General features: G+C 49.2%; 3 protein-coding genes and 2 non-coding genes across 9 annotated transcripts in view; 2 read left to right on the forward strand and 3 right to left on the reverse strand.

Annotated features, from left to right (window-relative positions):
- Positions 1-405: 405 nt before the first annotated feature.
- On the forward strand, positions 406-488 carry TRNAL-CAG (transfer RNA leucine (anticodon CAG)). The gene has a single exon. It is a non-coding gene; the product is annotated as a tRNA-Leu (tRNA).
- A 144-nt stretch (positions 489-632) lies between these two features.
- TRNAL-CAG (transfer RNA leucine (anticodon CAG)) lies at positions 633-715 on the reverse strand. The gene has a single exon. It is a non-coding gene; the product is annotated as a tRNA-Leu (tRNA).
- Positions 716-1549: 834 nt separating this feature from the next.
- Positions 1550-4745, forward strand: PLLP (plasmolipin). The gene is made up of 4 exons (XM_058034408.1): positions 1550-1675; positions 2975-3148; positions 3929-4048; positions 4138-4745. The coding sequence occupies exons 1-4, from the start codon at positions 1562-1564 to the stop codon at positions 4249-4251; spliced, it is 522 nt and encodes a 173-aa protein (XP_057890391.1). The 5' UTR covers positions 1550-1561; the 3' UTR covers positions 4252-4745.
- Positions 4746-6402: 1657 nt separating this feature from the next.
- ARL2BP (ADP ribosylation factor like GTPase 2 binding protein) lies at positions 6403-14188 on the reverse strand. Of its 3 annotated transcripts, none has more exons than XM_058034409.1 (7): positions 14114-14188; positions 13072-13181; positions 10904-10962; positions 9361-9467; positions 8458-8543; positions 7535-7631; positions 6403-6480 (listed from the first exon to the last, which is right to left on the reverse strand). In XM_058034409.1, exons 2-7 carry the CDS (start codon positions 13107-13109, stop codon positions 6418-6420), a joined length of 450 nt encoding a protein of 149 aa, XP_057890392.1. In that variant the 5' UTR covers positions 13110-13181; positions 14114-14188; the 3' UTR covers positions 6403-6417. The 3 variants fall into 3 exon arrangements, with proteins under 3 accessions (XP_057890392.1, XP_057890393.1, XP_057890394.1); XM_058034410.1 differs by lacking the exon at positions 14114-14188 and adding an exon at positions 14033-14103; XM_058034411.1 differs by lacking the exon at positions 14114-14188 and adding an exon at positions 14013-14030.
- Positions 14189-14566: 378 nt separating this feature from the next.
- Positions 14567-18054, reverse strand: part of RSPRY1 (ring finger and SPRY domain containing 1) — a 36438-nt gene continuing 32950 nt past the window's right edge. For all 3 annotated transcript variants that reach the window (XM_058034382.1, XM_058034380.1, XM_058034381.1), the window contains one exon: positions 14567-17180. In XM_058034382.1, coding sequence (XP_057890365.1) covers positions 17084-17180 — 97 coding nt within the window. In that variant the 3' untranslated portion in view covers positions 14567-17083. The remainder of the gene's footprint in view (positions 17181-18054) is intronic.

Genomic DNA, 18054 nt, shown 5'->3' on the forward strand with positions numbered 1-18054 from the left:
GAAGTATCTAAGGCTGTAACAGAGCATCCAAAGGAGGCCGTGAGGATGGTGAAGGGTCTGGAGGGGAAGCCATGTGAGGAGTGGCTTGTTCAGCCTGGAGCAAAGGATACTGAGGACAGAGCTCATTGTGGGCTTCAGTTTCCTCAGAAGAGGCACCAGAGGGGCAATGCTGCTGTCTGTGACCAGTGATAGAACCTGAGGGAACGGCTGAAGCTGTGCGTGGGGAGGTTTAGGCTGGATGTTAGGAAAAGGTGCTTCACGCAGACGGTGGCCGGGTTTGGAGAAAGTTCCCCAGGGCGGTGTCACAGCAGGGCGGTGTCACAACCGATGGTCTAGGAGAGCTCACGGAACGTTTTCGCACAACGCCCTCAAGTGTAGCACGGGCCACAGAGGCCGCTCAGCAGTGTCAGGATGGCCGAGCGGTCTAAGGCGCTGCGTTCAGGTCGCAGTCTCCCCTGGAGGCGTGGGTTCGAATCCCACTTCTGACAGCTCGAATATTTTTGCGTTACGCTGGCCTGTAGTTAATTAGTTAATTTGTTTTTAATCGCGCGCTTTTGGTCGGTTATTTTTTTCTTTCCCGCTCCCGCCCATCTTCCGCAGCTAAAAGCGCCCGCAGGCGGCGCAAAAGTAGCTGTCAGAAGTGGGATTCGAACCCACGCCTCCAGGGGAGACTGCGACCTGAACGCAGCGCCTTAGACCGCTCGGCCATCCTGACCCGCTGAAAACACCCCTCTTGTAGCCGCGCCCCATCCCGGATCCCAACCGAGCCGCTGTGTCCAGTCACTGCCGGGACAGTCCGGGACAGCCCCGGGACACCCTGGGCACCCACGGGACAGCCTCGGGCCCAGCCCTGAGCCACAGGCTGCATTAACGACCTGCGTGATGGGGCCCGGAGCGCCCTGGGCACATGACACCAAACTGGGAGCAGTGGCTGATCGTCCAGAGGGTCCTGCTGCCACCCAGAGTGACCCGGCCCAGCCCGGGATACGGGCTGACAGGAATCTCCCGGAGTGGAGGCTGATGAGGCTCTACGCAGATTGACCTGAGAAGCTGGAAGTTTTCAAGGCCACGTTGGAGCCGGTCCAAGGGCTTGGAGCAACCTGCTCTAGTGGAATGTGTCCTTGCATGGCAGGAGGTCGGAACGAGATGCCTTAAATCACTTCCAACCCAAATTATTCCAGGATTTAACAAGGAGACGCGTGTCGCCCGGCCCCCGCCGAGGAGCAACGCCAGGCACCGGGATGCGCCGTGTGCCACCGAACGTCCCCGGTGAGCACCGAGCAGGACACGGCTGCACGGAAGGTTGCGGTGTCCCGGGCTGCTCCAGCAGAGCATCGCCGGGATGCGGGGAGCGGGGGCTGTCGCGGTGGGGCCGCCCTTTGTCGGCGGTGCCCCGGCACGGGGACACGGCCGCACACCGGGAGCGCAGCGCGGCGCCGGGCGGAGGCTCCGGGGGCGGCGGGGCGGGGGCAGCGGCGGGGTCAGCCCGGCCGCCCCGGAGCCACCCGCGCCCCGCCCGCGGAGGGGCCGTGCCGGGGCCGTCCCGGGGCCGGTGCGCGGCATGGCGGGGCTGCCCGGCGCCGCCAGAGCCCGGAGCGCCTCCCCGGGCTCCCCCCCGGCCCTGGACGGCTCCTTCCTGCTCTCGCCGCTCGGGGGGCTGATGTGCGCCCAGGCCGTGAGTACCGGGGAGGGGGCGCGGGGAAGGAGGGAGGGCATCACCCACTCGGGGGCTTTTCTGCAGCTGGAAACAGCCCGGGCTCTCTTCGGCTGTCACTCCGACCCCATCTCCGCTGTCTAACCCTGAGTAATCCCCAACCCTAAGACAGTGCAGCCTCCTCTCTCCTCCTTCACTCTGTAAACCAGAGGAAAAGTCGGATTCTTGTCCTCATACCCCTTGCCGGTTGTGACTCCGCTCAGTGCCGGGTGGTTCCCAGTGCCAGGCACGGGCTGATCCGTGCGGGCATCTCCGCAGGGCACCGCCGAAGGGTCGGGGCGTGTGGAGCCCGGTGACTCCAGGGGAACTGTGCTGGGGATGCCCCTGAGGCTCTCACGCTCCCTGGAACACTCTCAGCTCTCCAGGTTGTCCTCCCAGCCTCTCAGGGGAGCCCAAGGGTCCTTGTCATCATATCGAGCAGCAGCATCACTGCCCGTTGCTTCGGCATCGGAGCCGGCCACAATAATCTCCCGCTGGTGCTGTCCCCTGGGCCGCGGTGCCGCGTGAACGCACAGGGCTGGGAGTTCAGCTGCGGACCGGGCCTTTCGTGACCTGCCCACGGTGCTGCCCCTGGGCCTGGGAGCCTCTTTGCTCGCCCCCTCTCCTCGGGGCAGCGTTGTGGGATGTGCCCTGAGCAGCCACTGTGAAACAGCTGGCACAGACCTGGCTCCTGGCGCCTGGCTCCAGATTCCAGCCCCTGGGCATGGCTGAGCTGCTGGTGGCGTAGAGACAAACGCTCAGGGTAGGGGCTGGGCAGGATGCTGCTGGGGGTGCCTGGTAGAGCGCCAGGAAAGAGAGATGAAAGCAAGGCCAGCAGCCGAGACCTTCCAGCTCTGCAGCTGCTCCCACCTCTGCAGCCCCTTGCTCAGGGCACGCTGTTTAACCTCCCCCTGCTTTCCCCCGGCAGCAGCCCACGCGTGCCACCTCCCACTCCTGCAGGAGCCCCCTGCGTGTTTCTCCCCAGCACATATTTTGTGATCACGAGTGTTAGAAATGGATGTGACAGACAAGGAGGCATTGTCGGGGCAGCCAGGGCGTTGGGCGCGGGCGGGACAAAGGCTGTTGTGTTCCTTCCATGACAATGGGCGGTGCGGGCTTACACAGGGGCACGGCGGCTTTCCAAGGAGCCCTTCTCCTGCCTTCCTGAAGTGAGGGGAACCCACCTGCTGCTGGTGCTGGTGTGCCTGGGCTTGTGGGCGATGTTCTGTGCTCCCCCTGCAGGAAGCAGCCCCTGAAGAGGTTCCCCTTTTCCCCCCACAGGTGCTCGGTTTGCTGGTGTGGTCTCTCATCGCTGCCACAACGTACCACCTGCACGCGGCCTACGGCTGGGTGATGTTCGTGTCCCTCTTCTTCTGGATACTAACGCTCCTTTTCTTGGTGATTTACCTCCTGCAGCTTCACCAGAAGTTCTACATGGTCCCCTGGCCCCTCGTGGTGCGTAGCTGAGAGGGGGTGAGGGGGGATCCCAAGAGGGAAACATCTTGGAAAGGTGGTCTGGGAAGGCTTCATTCTCTTCTGGGCTGATGGAACCGAGTCCCCTGCACTTTGCACAGTGACGTTGTTTCATTCTGCCCTTGAATTGCTTAGAAAATGCTCAAAATAGAAAGTCCTGTGTGAATCCAGAAAGTTACAGCCACCAACTGCTGCAGTTGTGGGTTCATTCAAAAACCTCCTATTACTGCGCCTGAGTGGGTCGCAGCTGGTGAGAGATAGACGGTGAATCTTGTTTCTTGAATCAGAAGGCTGATTTATTAAGATATTACATATAATACATTAAGATTATACTAAATAGAATATAGAGAGAGGTTTTGCAGAGCAGCTAGGCTAGGCTAAGAATAGAATAGAAAAGAATCTATAACAAAGTTGTATTCAAGAACTCAGTCCCCTAGCTTGCACTGGTGATTGGCCCTTAATTATAAACATAGAACATGAACCAATCACCAATCAAAATAGGTGCCCCTGTGGCATTCCCCAGCAGCTGATAATAATTGTTTATGTTGTCTTCTGAGGCCTCTGGCCTCCAGAAGATGCAGAAATCCGAAAGAAAGGATTTCTGTGGAGAAATGTCTGTGACAACCTCCCAGCACAACCTGGGGAGCATTTAATGTGTTCTGGGGAATGGGGAGGAATGTGAATCCGAGCCTTTTGCTGCTGCCTCGCCCCAGCATGCCCGATCCTGAGCCCAGCCCTCAGGAGCTCCTCTTTGTTTCCCAGCTGATGATCTGCAACGCCGTGGCCACCGTGCTGTACATCACGGCCTTCGTGACGTGCGCGGCCGCCGTGCAGCCCACGTCCTGGCGGCAGTGGGACTACAACCGGCGAGCCGCCGCCTCCGTGAGTACCGGCGGGAGGGAGGGAGGGCAGGGCCGAGGGCCGGGGCAGCCCCCAGCTCACACGGGCATGGATGTGTGCTCCTCTTCCAGTTCTTCGCCTGTGTCACCATGATCACCTACGGGGTGAGCACCTTCTTCAGCTTCCGCGCCTGGAAGGGGCTGGGCAGCAACGCGGCCACCAGCCAAGTGAGCGACCACGCGTGAGGAGGAGTGGGCAGCAGAGCCCGGCCACCCTGGGGCCACCCCGTGCCAGGCTCGGAGCCTCGTGTGCCACCAGGGCCCGCTCTGGGAGCAGCCTGGGCTGGCAGCAGCGCTCAGCACTGGCTCACGTGGATGCTGCCCTGTGGTTTCTGAGGATGCTCCCAGCTGATGTGCCCACAGCACAACACGGACTCGCTGGGGCTGCAGCTCCTGCTCATCCCCGGGGCTCACCTGGATCCTCACCAGAGCAGCTCCGCTCAGGGGGCTCAGCCAGTCTGGCACAGTGCAATACTAAAACTGACTAACCCAAGCCCAGGCTCCCCTCTCTGCTCATTCACAGCTGCAGTGTAAGTAATGCAATTAACAGGGTGCAGAAACAGCGGCAGAGCTGGAAGATGAGAAGTGAAGCAAGGGAAGCAGTCGTAACTGCTCTTCTATTGATTTCTAACAATTTGAATAGAGATTTTATGCTTTAAATAAAAACATTCCTGAATCCAGCACTGGAGTCTGTCATGAGAAAACTTGAGAAGGCAGCACAGCGTGGTGGGGACAGCAGAGAGTGCACTGCAGAGGTGGCTGTTCCTTCCCCTCCATGTGGGCTTTAGCCCATGTGGGCTATGGAAGGAACGAGGCCACAGCGTTCACCTCTCATTGCTTTATGCACACACACGCTCAGAGTGTGCAGCCAAGACCACAAGAACACCAACCAGATGCCAAGGCTTTGATCACTCCCTCTTCCTGGCTCAGCACCACACTCTCCTGAGTTCACCTAATTAGCCAGCAAGTCAATTTTGCCCATTAGCTGCAGGTCATTCTCAGAAATTACAATCAAGTCTGCAGAAGCTCTGGGAACACAGGCAGGATCAGTGCCTCAGGAGAGGGAAGAACCACACTGCTCCCCCGTGCTGCAGACCACAAATTCACCTTTTGGCTGTTTGTCAGAACGAGAAGTGATGCCCAGCCGGGCAGAGCAGCTTTTCCTTTCACACCCTCCTTGTACAAGGTAGTAAAAGGAGATTCAGTGAGTTGCAAAGCTGGTGCATGGTGAGCTACACTGCAAATCTTACTGCATGCCCTGCAAGGGAAAAATTTTACCAGGTTGTCTGCAGAGGATCAGGAAAGGGAACTGCATTGATGGAAGGTGAGAACTGAAAAGGAACTGGACACATGGCATTGACCCATGACACATCTGCCTTTATTTGGCTGTCAGTAAGTAAATCAAGGGTCAAATTTCCAGTTATGAATGTATAGACATATATATATATATAAAACAGAACAGTAAGAAAATAAAATCAATAAAATTAATAGAAATTAAGATGGGAGGTCACTATTGAATTCCAAAATCCAGACAGAAAATTTACTTACAAACACTGATAAAGGACACGGGTCTCAGCCTTCCAAACTCTGACACATTCCAAATTAATTTAGTTAGCATTTCTCCAGATTCAACTGCATCACCAGGCAACTGAGGCTCCAGAATCTGCATCTCTCTGGGAAGGATGTGACCATAGAAATGATGTGCTGTTCCTATAAAGGAGCTGAATTCTGCCTTGGCACCTTGTAAAAACCTCCTCTGCACACACTGACTTGTCAATTAAAGCCACATCCCTGAGAACTGAGCATCTTTTACTGCCTAAGGCCAGGCTGGATGGGATTGTGAGCAACCTGCTCCAGTGGAAGGGGGGGTTGGAACTGGGTGATTTCCAGTTAAGCAATGGTGCTGCAGGAACAGAAGGAATAAACTGTTCTCTGTGTTCAGCAGAGACAGGACAAAGAACAAGGAGCTCGAACTGCAGCTCAGGCACTTTATATCAGAGTGCAAAAGGCTCCCTGCAGCAGCAGCAGGGCACTGCAGAAAACTGCCCAGACAAACCATGGCAGCTTCTAAGAAGATCCTGGAGAAGTGTGGGTAGAGCTGGGGAAAGGAAGGCTGCCTCTCACAGTCTCTTCCATCCATTTGGGCAAGGGTATAAAAATCCCAGCAAGCTTTGATTTCACCCCTGGAAAGGGACCCACGGTCCCGGCCCGGCCCCACCGAACACCCTCCTCCCTCGCAGCCGAGTCCCCGCCCCTCTGCCCCGGCCCCTCCTGGGAATCGCTGCCTTTCCCCTCTGAAATTTGAATAGACCTCGCTTAAAATACAACAGAACTCCCTTCAGAATGGTTTGTTTAATGGTTTAATGAAGTCACCACTAACGCACTGCTTAAATCCAGACTTCGACCTTCTTTTTCCTAGAAAGATGGGGAAAAAAAGAGAAATCTGTGACTCCATGATGGTTTGGAATAAGCATTTCAAAAAATGAAGTTGGCAATACATTTTCTGCTGCATCAAACCAATATAAAATTACATGTTAATGGAGCATCTGGGATTGAATGTGAACCCAAGAAGATTGTCAGGAATCCCTGGGGTGAGGGATTCCTGTCACCCTGCCCATGTCAGAGCAGAGCTTTGCTCAGCCCTGGCTGGGAATGCAGTGGGGCTCAGGGATCTACTGAAATCTGGCTCCTGTCATTTGCCTCTCAGAGACCCCAGTCTGCAAATCCCAGCTGAAATTCCTCCTGATGCTGATACACAGATTGACTCTCTTCAGCCTCTCCCCATCTCCTCAAAATTCACAGGGATGGGGAAGAGGCAGAGGCACAACCACAACTGTGACTCTTCTGCTCCTTGTCCAACACTGGAGAGCACTGATTTTTATTTTGCTAGGAAAAACCTCATCCAAAAATCTCAGCACTTTTGTTTATTTCTCCAGCTGGCACAGAGAGGAGGAGAAAACAAATGAAAGAGGCTTAAAAAGCGAATTTTGAATAGACTAGGAATGAAAAATAAAAGAAGATACTATAGAGTCACAATGGCCAAGGTGGAGAGGGATCTCTGGAGGTGATCTGGGCCAAACCCCAAACTCAAGCATGGTCACTCAGGACTGTGTCCAGACAACTTTAGAATATCTCTAAAGATGGAGACTCCACAAGCTCTGAGACTGTCACAGTGAAGAAGTGTTCCCTTCTGTTCATTTGGAAAACAATATTCACAAATGCAGGAAGTTCACAAAAGCAGGAAGAGCTGCTCCACATGCCAGCTTTATTAATGTTTTCTATAATCATTAAATGTGCAGTTTGAGTTTAAAAAGCTGCTCATTGAATTATTCTTTCTTTTGACTCTGTTACAGCCTTTGATTAAATACTGTGACCTACTGCAGAAACTTTTCCTTTGGCACTCTCAGGTGGAGCTACACAAAACCAACAGCTACTGTGCCAATGAAAATAAACAATGTGAAATACTCACAGCTCTGTATTCCAAGAACATTTCTTTGAAAGCCAGAAAGTCTGTAAATGTGAGAAGCAGATCAAATATATCACCTGGCATTTCATCTTTGTGTTGTCTACAGAGAAAAAGAAGTTGGGAATGAGAAAATTGTGTGAGGAAAATTTGTTATTTTTAAAATGGTACAAGGTCAAAAAGGACAAGTAGAATGATATCAGTATTTAAACAAGAATATTATTGCAGGTTATCATATAGCAAAACTGCAGTCAAATATCACCAGGCAGTATTTCCAATCCAACTCCATTGTTAAATTTATCTAAATCCAAGACCTATGAGTATCATATCAGTCCTTGAAAACTTGACTTGTTTATTTAAGAAACATTAAAAATTAACCAGATTCAAATATTTTAAGATACTCAGCTCCCAATTACACTTGATTTTCTTATTCAAGGGGAAAACCAGTGATCTTTCAAAAACAACTCTTCAGGAAGCTGGTTAAGCTAAAATGACCCAATGCAAAAGCTGAACACAAACCAAACTCCTCTCTGGATGCTCCATATGAAAACTGCAATAAAGGAATTCAACCACATGACTGAAACACCGGCAGGCTACTGAGGCCTGGAAGAGGTAGGACACAACCTTTTAAGGGTCTGGCTTCAAAATGACAAGAAATACAAAAATCCTCCAGTGCTCTCAGTCTGACTTTTCTTCCTACCCCTTCAAACCCAATATTTTTCAGCAGGATAACTCAGAAATTTACAGTTGCAGGACACGCTGAAGGCAAGAAAAGCGGTCAGCCACAGCCAGCATGAACACTTCTATTTTAACTTAAAGTGGAACCATTATCTAGAGTGAGAAGAGCCAAAAACCTAATCTTTAATCTAGATAAAAAGAACTGAGAGGCACACAAGCCACTCCTCAACCAAAGCAAAGCAGAGACTTACTGCAATGACACTGTGAAAGCAACCATATCAAACCCACGAATCCGATCGAGCAACTTCTCTTCAATGTATTTCTCTACTAAAGAGATCTGAAAAAAACCCAGACAAACCACCCCAGTAAGATCACAACAATTTCAGAGGCAGATTTCAAACAGCATCCTTGCACTGACACCTTCCTGACACTCTGCATGATCCTTACTGCAGATTCCTCAGGGGGTGCTGCTGGTTCTGCTCTCACACCAGCCCTGAGGCACAGAGCTGCACATTTTTTGCTGGGGATCTTGGGGAGAACAAACACTGACTATCTGTATCTAGTAACAAATATTTGTATCTAGAAACAAATATTTTTCCAGCTCATTTAATGGTACTGAAGAGCAGACTGGTCTAGTTTCTTGATTATGCTTTGTATGAAGAATGTGATTGAATTATCCAATACAAGAAATAAAACAACTGGAAAATAAGAAACTTTGTTTGCACACATGCTAAACACATTTACTACAGCAATTGGCTAAATTTCTATGCAAGGGAGCTACACTACTTCCAAAAAAAAAAAAAAAAAAAGAGAAAACTCACAAAAATTCACAAAATTTTCCCAATTACACTTGATTTTCTTATTCAAGGGGAAAACCAGTGATCTTTCAAAAACAACTCTTCAGGAAGCTGGTTAAGCTAAAATGACCCAATGCAAAAGCTGAACAGAAACCAAACTCTTGTAATTCTAGAAAATTTTGTGTGAAACAATGAGAAAGGACCCTAAAGCTTCAGAAAAAACCTTTTTGCTCACAGATCATGGCTGTGCTTCTAAGGAAACAGGAACTTGTTTGGATCTGCTCCATTTAAGCCCAGTATTTTATAAAGGGAGAACTATATTAAAAAAAAAAAGAAAAATAGGAAAAGGTATCTTACATATTCATTAAAAATGTCTGTATAGATGAGCTTGTTTTCTTCTGAGTCATCAAACTCCTGGTAGTGCTTCTCCAAAAAATTCCTCTGTATTAACTGGAAATCATCATCTGGGCCATGACAGAAAAGCAGCACAGAGTGAGGAGTTTAGTCATTCTTTCTGTGACACAAACCCCACATTCACTGGTCCTCTGCTTCCCTGCTGCAAGCACAGAGCCCTGCACACGTGCAGAGTTCATCACATCAGCCCCACAGCTGCTGCCAAAGCACCACTTCTGACCCATCCGTGAGAGAACAGAGGCTGATGGTGAAATATTACCAAAACAGTCCTGCTGCTCTACATTTATTAATAGTTAGTTATTCTCAACCTCTTTTTGCTCTGGCTCTAAAGTCAGCAAAACATCTGTATTTTTTAATAAGTGAATACCTCTTTTCTACAGGAACTCTACGTTTTTGTCTTTGAATTTAAAAATATTAGTGAAATTCCCAGATTAAATTTTCAATTGCCAAATAATTTTTTCCAGTTGTGGAAGAAAAGAAGAGTAAAAATAACCAGGGGAGGTTACCATGGAATTCCACAAAACAGGTATAAATAAAAAGTTTACTTATGAACACTGGTAAAGGACACCAGGCACAGCTTTCCAAACTCTGAAATGTTCCAAATTAATTTAGTTAGCATTTCTCCAGAATTAACTGCATCGCCAGGCAACTGAGGCTCCAGAATCTGCATCTCTCTGGGAAGGGTGTGACCAAAGAAATGATGTGCTGCTCCTATAAAGCAGCTGATGGCTGATCAGCATGAATTCTGCCTTGGCACCTTGTAAAACCCTTCTCTGCACACACTGAGTTCTCATTAAAGCCACATCCCTGAGAACTGAGCATCTTTTACTGCCTAAGGCCAGGCTGGATGGGACTGTGAGCAGCCTGCTCCAGTGGAAGGTGTCCCTGCCCATGGCAGGGAGGGTGAGTGACCTTTAAGGTCCTTCCAACCCAAACCATTCTGTGATTCTGTGACCATCTTTGTGCTTTAGGGCTGGCTACACAGAAATAGGGCTCCCCATTCTTGCAGCTTTCAGTCCTGGAATAGAACCAACCCTCAACAGAACCAACTTTATATCAGAGTGCAAAAGGCTCCCTGCAGCAGCAGCAGGGCACTGCAGAAAACTGCCCAGACAAACCATGGCAGCTTCTCAGAACATCCTGGCAGAGATGTCAGGAGAAGCCTGGGCAGAGCTGGGGAAGGGAAGGCTGCCTCTCAGTCTCTTCCATAAAAATCCCACAAAGTTTTGATTTCTCTGTGAGATGCACAAGCATCTTTACTGTTTCTCTAAGAAGCAGTGTGCTGCAGTGATGTGGAGAATAATTTTCAAGAGTCACAAGCACACAGAAGAATTTTGTGTATATTTTTACTACACTAACAGGTAGGAAAGGAAAGAAAGCCTCCATGAAGCAGGCAGGGGCTCTGTGTGTTGGCTAATTTACAGAAGAGCAGCTGGCAACATGTTTAACAGCCCTGCTGTTGTCTGTACCTACTTGCAAACCTTACCCATTATGATGTCCTCCAGATAGCCAACAACTGCATCAAACTCATCAGAAGTGGTGGAGCTGAAAGCAAAAGAAAAAATATATATTTTAACCCCAGCAGAAAATTAAAGTTAAAATTAAAAAGTGTTAACAAAAGCCTAAGTACAAATATACAAACAAACCCAGTAATTACAAGATAACTGAAAAACTTCCCAGTTTCAACCTACAAAACAATCCCTGGCACTGATGAGATTGCTCCATGGAGATTCTCATCAGGCCTCTACTCTACTTCCTCCCCGTAAGGTGCCTAATTGCAAGAAAGAATAAGTGTTGGTTTACTAGCATTACTGTCAAGGTAATTCTAGTTCTGGTGCAAAAGAATGTAAAGAGTGTAATTAGAACAGCAAATTAAACCTTTTCCAACCCACAAATCCCAGCTGCTACCAGTTTAACTTCTCATTCCTGCACATGGTGATCACAGAACTGTAGACACTCTAGAGAATATTTCGAAATATTTGGTCTTGTGGAACAAGAACGTATACACAACTATTACATAACTGAAGAAACTTCAATATTTTTCTTATGCAAGAAACATCCTTATATGATCCAAATAAATGGAATAATCTCCTAAAGTTATTCCACCATAAGCAAATATTAAACAACATTATGGATCTGAATTAATCCAGGGAAGAAATCTTTGGTGCCAGCATCAGGAGTCTGGATCTACGATTGTGCAACTGTTCAATTGTTCAGACACAGTAAATAATCCACAGGATGTCTTTGGCATTCACAGCTCTTTAGTGGGAGATGAACTCTTCCTATTTCCTCCAAGGGATGAAAGACAAACTTTTCTCACATGTGAGGAAAAGAAGTCTCAAAGAAACAGGGATATTTGTCTTTAAGAAAAAAAATCTCTTAGATCAGTGAAAGCAGCATTTTAATTCAATTGAATGTCTCTTTCTCATCAGTAAACAGAGTAGGACAGCCCTTCCAACTGAGTTTTGAAAAGCTCATTAAAATTACTCTGCCATTAGAGAATACTCCAGTGAAATTAATCCAACAGCAGTTGAGCCGACAGCTTAACTATAACCAGGCTCGCTCTGATCAGGAAAAATTAAGGGATCTTTAATTTACACCGGCTTCTGCTCAGCGAGGATATCCTGGCAGCAGCAGCATTGCTGCTGCGGGGAGGGGAGCGGAGCCGGGGCCGGCACAGCCCGCGAGAGGGCGGCACAGGGCGGCAGCGGGGACACCCCGGGACACCCCGGGCAGCTCAGCCGGGCTCAGGGCTCCCCTCGGCATGCGCTGGCTCTGCCAGCGATAATTTACACTCCTTTACCCCTCCAAATAAATGCTACTGCTACTTCTACAGCTTATCCGAACAGCAACAGAGAAAGTGTTAATTTAAACCCTGGTTGAAGTCTGTGCAAGTAACAGAATCAAAGAACCTAATTCCATCTCTTTACACAACACACGGGCATCCACACACCTATAGAGACACGAGCTGGGGTTTTATTCCCTGTCACAGTGCCCAGACTGGCCCAGCACACTGTGCTGCTGAGGCAGCCCTGGCACCGGTCAGAGTCTGGGGCTGAAAGAGTTAAATCCACACATGACAGAGGCACAGTCACACAGCCCCTTCTGCCACAGAGTCTGGGGCTGAAAGAGTCAAATCCATGCATGACACAGTCACACAGCCCCTTCTGCCACAACTCCTGGGAGAAGGATATGGCAGACACTTGTGGGGTGAAGCAGCAGCTTAGCACCTGCCAGGGTGAAATCTGGCTGAGGTCACCTGTGGATGGGCTCAGTTTTAGGAGGAGAACACTCAAGCAGAGGAAGAGTCTCCTCTCTCCCAGGATCAGTGACATAAGACAACAAACACTCTGAAAAGAAATTCTGGATTTAAAATGAACACCAGAAAAAGCAATTCCTAGCCTTTACAAGGCTTGCTCTGATCCCTCAGCACAGCTACACTGACCACAGTGATATTTAGTTTGACTTCACCTAAACTCTGTACTGATGTTATTCCCTCTTGCAGCTTTGCATTCTGCACCTTTCTTCTCCTAAGAGGCAGACTCTGCAAAACAGCGTGGTGTAAATTCATTCCTGCAATTATATTCCTATCAAGATATCTTAATCAGCAATTAGCTTATTGAAATCTGACACATGAGAATGCAGCATACTCACGTGGCTACACCCAAACTTTCTCCATCAGAAGTCTCCATTGCTCCTGCCTAGCCAGAGTGGAGATGTATGTTTCAGCTGTTAGTGGTTATTTCTTCTTTTTGACCCAAGTGCTAAGGAATAACATGACTTAGTGTTAATACAAATCAATTGCTGAACTGCCATATATTTCCTGAAGAGCAAATTGGGAGATAAATTTTAATTCTTAAACACAGGAATTCCAACATCACATTCTTCCAAAATGATTGCCGTTTTTTTGTAATAACCTAAATAATCTAGAAACTTTCTATGCCTATTCAGAGAACAGGCTCAAGATATAACCAGACCCTATAAAAGGGTTTTGGGTCACCTCTCCATCTTTTCTCCTAAAACATCTCTGACTGACCATTATAGAAATAAAGCCAGATAAGATAAGAGTGCCACCATGCTCTAGTGTGTCCCAGAGCAGCTTTGGACAGAGATCCCAGGGGCTGTGTCCTGGCTGGACACTCGGCCCGTGGCTGTGAGTGGGCGCTGGGGACAGGGCACACCGGGAACAGGGCACACTGGGGATGGGGCACACCGGGGTCAGGGCACACCGGGGATGGAGCACACCGGGGTCAGGACACCGCGGGCACAGGGCACACCGGGGATGAGGCACCGCGGGCACAGGGCACACCGGGGATGGGGCACACCGGGGATGAGGCACCGCGGGCACAGGGCACACCGGGATCAGGGCACACGGGTCCCCGGGGCGGCTGGCGACAGGACCCCGCTGCTCCCGCCAGGCTTCCCGCACCGCCGGCCCTCAGAGCAGCCCCGGGCCACCCCCGCGAGCCCGGCGGGAGCCGAGCGCGTCCCTCGCCTCCCCATCCTCAGTCCCAGCGAGGGCGGGTACAGCCCTCCAGCCCTGTCCCTCCCCAGGCAGCCAGCCCGCCACACTCCCTCCCGCCCCTCAAAGGGACCCGGGGCAGCGGGCCATCACCGTCCCTGTCTGCACAAGGCGGTGCCATCCCGCCGTCCCCGGGGCGCCGGCCCCCTGTCCCGCGCCCCCGCCCGCACCCACCGCCCTCAGGCCGGCGCGCAGCCCCCTCCCCTCGGGCCGTCTCCTGGGGAACGCGCTCTTCCGCCCCGTCCGCAGCCAATCACAGCGCGGCTCCGGCCCTCGGGGCCCGCCCCCGGCCCGCTCGCCCAATCAGAGCGCGGCGGGGGCTGCGCGGGAAGGCGGTGCTGCCGCCATGGCGGGTTGGGGAGCGCGTCCTGCGCCGGGCCGGGCCCTGAGGGGGAGACAGGAGGCAGCGTTATTTGCTGTATTACAAGTATTTGCTTATTTGCTTGTTAATGGCAGCGGTAGAGTGGGCTTCCCCTCAGAGAGCAGAGCTCCGAGGGTTGGGGACAGCCGCAGCTGCTGCAGCTCAGCGAACAGTACGATGACCCCCCACCCGGCACCAATGTCCCACCCGAGCGCATAGATACACCTCAGTCGAAAAGGAATTAAAGAACAACAAACAGCCTTCAGGATGTTTTTATTGTTGAATGGACAACTTTGCTACAATTCGTTTCCCCCTGTGGGGGCCTGTGGAGTGGGCAGCTCCCGTCCCTGTCCCCAAAGCTCCGGGGGTGCAGGGAGCGGGGCTGACACCGCACCCGGCCTGACAGCCATGGCCCCGGCCTGCATGGCGGCACAGCCGGGCCCAGGGTACAGCCTTTCCCTTTGTGAAATGAACAGGACAGTTCTCTGCAACACAGCTCCCTCCTCCGCCACCGCTGGCTCCCTCTGCCCAGCACCAGCTGCATGGAAGACGGTCTGGGGCAAAATTTTCCAAAGCATTCACATCTTTTCAGTAATACAGGCACTTAGTCCCATGTCCACAAAGGCAGCGAGGCTCTAAGGTCACCTGCGTTCCAAGGGACAGCAGATGCCCAGAAGCCATTGTGGACTTGGGCCTGAAGACCTTAATCTCATACAGCAGTTGATACAAATTAGGAGTCCTAGGCACTTCTGAAAATTTTACCTCAGTTAATCCTGGCCAGGGAAACCAAAGCCCTGAAATTACTAGACTCTATTAAGGCAGAGTTCAAAATGGTTCTGTCCCACCTCTTCCCTAAAATATGATTTGTAACTTTGTACCTTAGGGATAAAAAGTCATCATTGCATTTGGAAGCACTTAGAACTTCATTTCAAAGTGATTCTGAATTTTTAACACCCTTGTGGCAGTGATGGAGCTCATGTTTGCTCACTGAGCTGGAAGGGACTCGGCCCTGACAAAACATGGATACAGCAAAACATTGTAAAGTACACTCAGCAAGGAAATGAGATCCCTGTGGCACAGATTTGCCAGCCTGACTTAAATCAGACCAGGCATCCAAGGTGGAAGAGAATCCACATTTTAGCAAAAACACTAACCAGCACTCTGCTGCTGGATTCAGTCTACATTTGGACAAAAGTCAACGTGAAAACGATGGACAGAACTTTCCTAATTCACACATCTCTGGATGAAGTTCAGCACCCTTGAGTCAGCAAAGGCAGAAGGTGAAAGGAGTTGCTGGAGAGCTGGGTTCTGGGACCTGTGTGCAGAGCTCTCAGCTCCTGCTGAGGTTTGTAGGAAGCCAGAGTGCTCAGCAGGCTCTGCTTTGTTAGTACTTCATAGTACAATAAAGATAATAAATGATTTTAAAAATAAGCTACATCACACCATGAGAATTCACTACAACAGCCTCTGCTGCTGAATCACTGCCAAGAAGTGGGATGGTTTTGGTGTAAGTTGTGTGTGAATTAGCAAAGTTCTACTATACAGACAGATATTTTTAAAAAATCGACCGGTGCAAGACTTGGAAGAGACCGAGTCATATCCTCAGTTGGTGCAAAATAAGCAGAACCCCACCTATTTTTGTGCTACTTCACTGACACCAGCTGTGAACCCTGATTCCTTGTAGAAACCTAGTAAAAGTCAAGAGCTGCCTACTGAAGTGCATCCTTAACATACAAACATCACAAATGTGTAATTAAAGTGGAGCAGAGATTCCCACTGTATGACCCCTACCAAAAATAGGAAGTGTGGCCCCAAACCTGCTCAGAGCAGGACTGACAAGTGGCAAGCAAGGTGCATTTTTAAGGAGTTAAGAATAAGACTGAAGTTGCTATCCAAATAACCTTGTTTTAAATAAATGGGTCAAGAACTCTCCTCTAATATTTTAAGATATATTCACTTTGGAAAAATTGAGCTAACTTTCAAAAACAACACTGATTAAAAAAGATGTTCGATGATACCTTAAAAAATACCAGAATATCAAATTAATTCCAGTCCAGCATTATAATTAGTTAAGAATACCTCCTGAAAATTATAACCTCACAAAAAAATGTGGGTACCGAAGTTAAAAGTATCAGAAACATTATGTACTTGAAAATACCACTGATCTTTTAACATTTAAAAACAAATCATAACATTCTTTGGAATCACCAAGTTATTAAAACCTGTGACTTTCTCTACAGTCTCCACACTGTCTTTTCAATCAGTCTGTGTACAGATTCAGTCTTTGAGCAGTTTAATATCTGAAAATACAGAGTCTCTGACCAGCAGGAGGCTACATTAAACAGGAAAACATTGGCATTCTCTTTTTAGCACTGACTTCTGCCAAAAATAGAGACTTTCGAGCACAAGACAGCACGGCCCTGTTTTAAGAAATACTTATTTTCTCCTCTTTTCTAAAATGCATTGTATGTGTACTTCCAGTGCAAATTTTTTCAGCACTTGCGACAGGCGAGAAGGAAAAGGGGAAGAAGAGACAACTCCCTCTGCTCTTGCTCAGAGGAACCAATAGCCAGAGCTCCTGACTGCTGAATCCAGCTCCCAGTGCTGGCAGCTGGGAAGAGCTTATTAAAGATTTCAGTTTTAACATAAACAGATTACAGGTTAGCATGAAATCTGGCCGTGGCTATGGTTCTATGTGCATAAGGATTGGTTAGAGATGCTTTCCCCTTTCAGTATTGGTTGGAGTTCTTTAAAAACAAGTCTGTGGTGTTTCTCCACGTGTGTCATGAAATGTGAGAGATCTGTCTGACTCGGGTTTGTATTTCCTGTCGACACAAAGGGCAGGTCTCCAATTGCAAGGCACACTCCATGCACAGGTCACTGAAGGAGAAGAAAAACCAGTTAAAGCCTGCTTTTACAGTATGCAAAACTAATCAACAACAACCAAATAACACAAGCAGTTAAAGCCTGCTTTTACAGTATGAAAAACTAACCAACAACAACAAAATAACACTAAGCACTAAGCAGTTTAGTCAGCCTGCCAGAGGCACAGTCAAGCCCCTCAGTGTGGTGGCATTGCAAGTCAGGTGTGGTGGATCCATTTACAGGCTTTGAGAGGAGCTCCTGCTGCTCAGCATCTCCCAGACCAGCACCTGCTCAGGATCCCATTTCCCTGAGCTCATTAATCCTTGCACTCACTCTGGTCTGGAGAGCAGCCCCAGTGCCCTGCAGCAAATTCTCCAATCCAGGCACATCTCTTTTAACTTTCTAGCATCTAGACACATGGCAAGACTCCTTCCACGAGTGCTCCAGAACTCTAAGGAATTGGACTTAACTGGATTCATTTCCCAGCAGGCTGCTTAAAGGCAGGAAAGTGCTATTATGGTATAACTCATACTGCTGGCTCATTTTTAGCTTTTAGAGGAATTTGTGACTTGAGACAATCCATTTGTTGAACATTTAATGAGTGTGCGATGTATTATGAATTTTCTGCTCTCCTCACATGATCTGGATTTCACAGCACCAGTATCAAGTACTTATCAGTAAAGCCTTTGACATCAGGGAAATAAGACTCAGTAGCCCAGGGCAGCACACAGATGTAGCCTCTGTACTTCCCCAAATACACAACCAGGGGTTCCATCTGCTCAGGTGTAGGATGAATGGCATAGTGGGAATACTGTGTTTAACCTCTACACATCACATCCTTAAAAGGAAGGAAGGTTATTTCCTTTATCCTGGGGAGTCAATCAAGATG

The sequence above is a fragment of the Melospiza georgiana genome, chromosome 14 (assembly GCF_028018845.1).
Source record: "Melospiza georgiana isolate bMelGeo1 chromosome 14, bMelGeo1.pri, whole genome shotgun sequence".
In the NCBI taxonomy this organism is placed as follows: Eukaryota; Metazoa; Chordata; class Aves; order Passeriformes; family Passerellidae; genus Melospiza; species Melospiza georgiana.

Excerpts from the sequence above, each read along its gene's own strand:
- PLLP (XM_058034408.1), top strand. The coding sequence starts at position 1,562 with ATGGCGGGGCTGCCCGGCGCCGCCAGAGCCCGGAGCGCCTCCCCGGGC. Across the intron at positions 1,676-2,974 it reads GGCTGATGTGCGCCCAGGCC|GTGCTCGGTTTGCTGGTGTG; the intron begins GTGAGTACCGGG and ends TTCCCCCCACAG. Across the intron at positions 4,049-4,137 it reads ACCGGCGAGCCGCCGCCTCC|TTCTTCGCCTGTGTCACCAT; the intron begins GTGAGTACCGGC and ends CTCCTCTTCCAG.
- ARL2BP (XM_058034409.1), bottom strand. The coding sequence starts at position 13,109 with ATGGAGACTTCTGATGGAGAAAGTTTGGGTGTAGCCAC. Across the intron at positions 7,632-8,457 it reads GCTTTCACAGTGTCATTGCA|ACAACACAAAGATGAAATGC; the intron begins GTAAGTCTCTGC and ends TTTTCTCTGTAG. Across the intron at positions 6,481-7,534 it reads TGTTCTTGGAATACAGAGCT|GAAAAAGAAGGTCGAAGTCT; the intron begins GTGAGTATTTCA and ends CCATCTTTCTAG.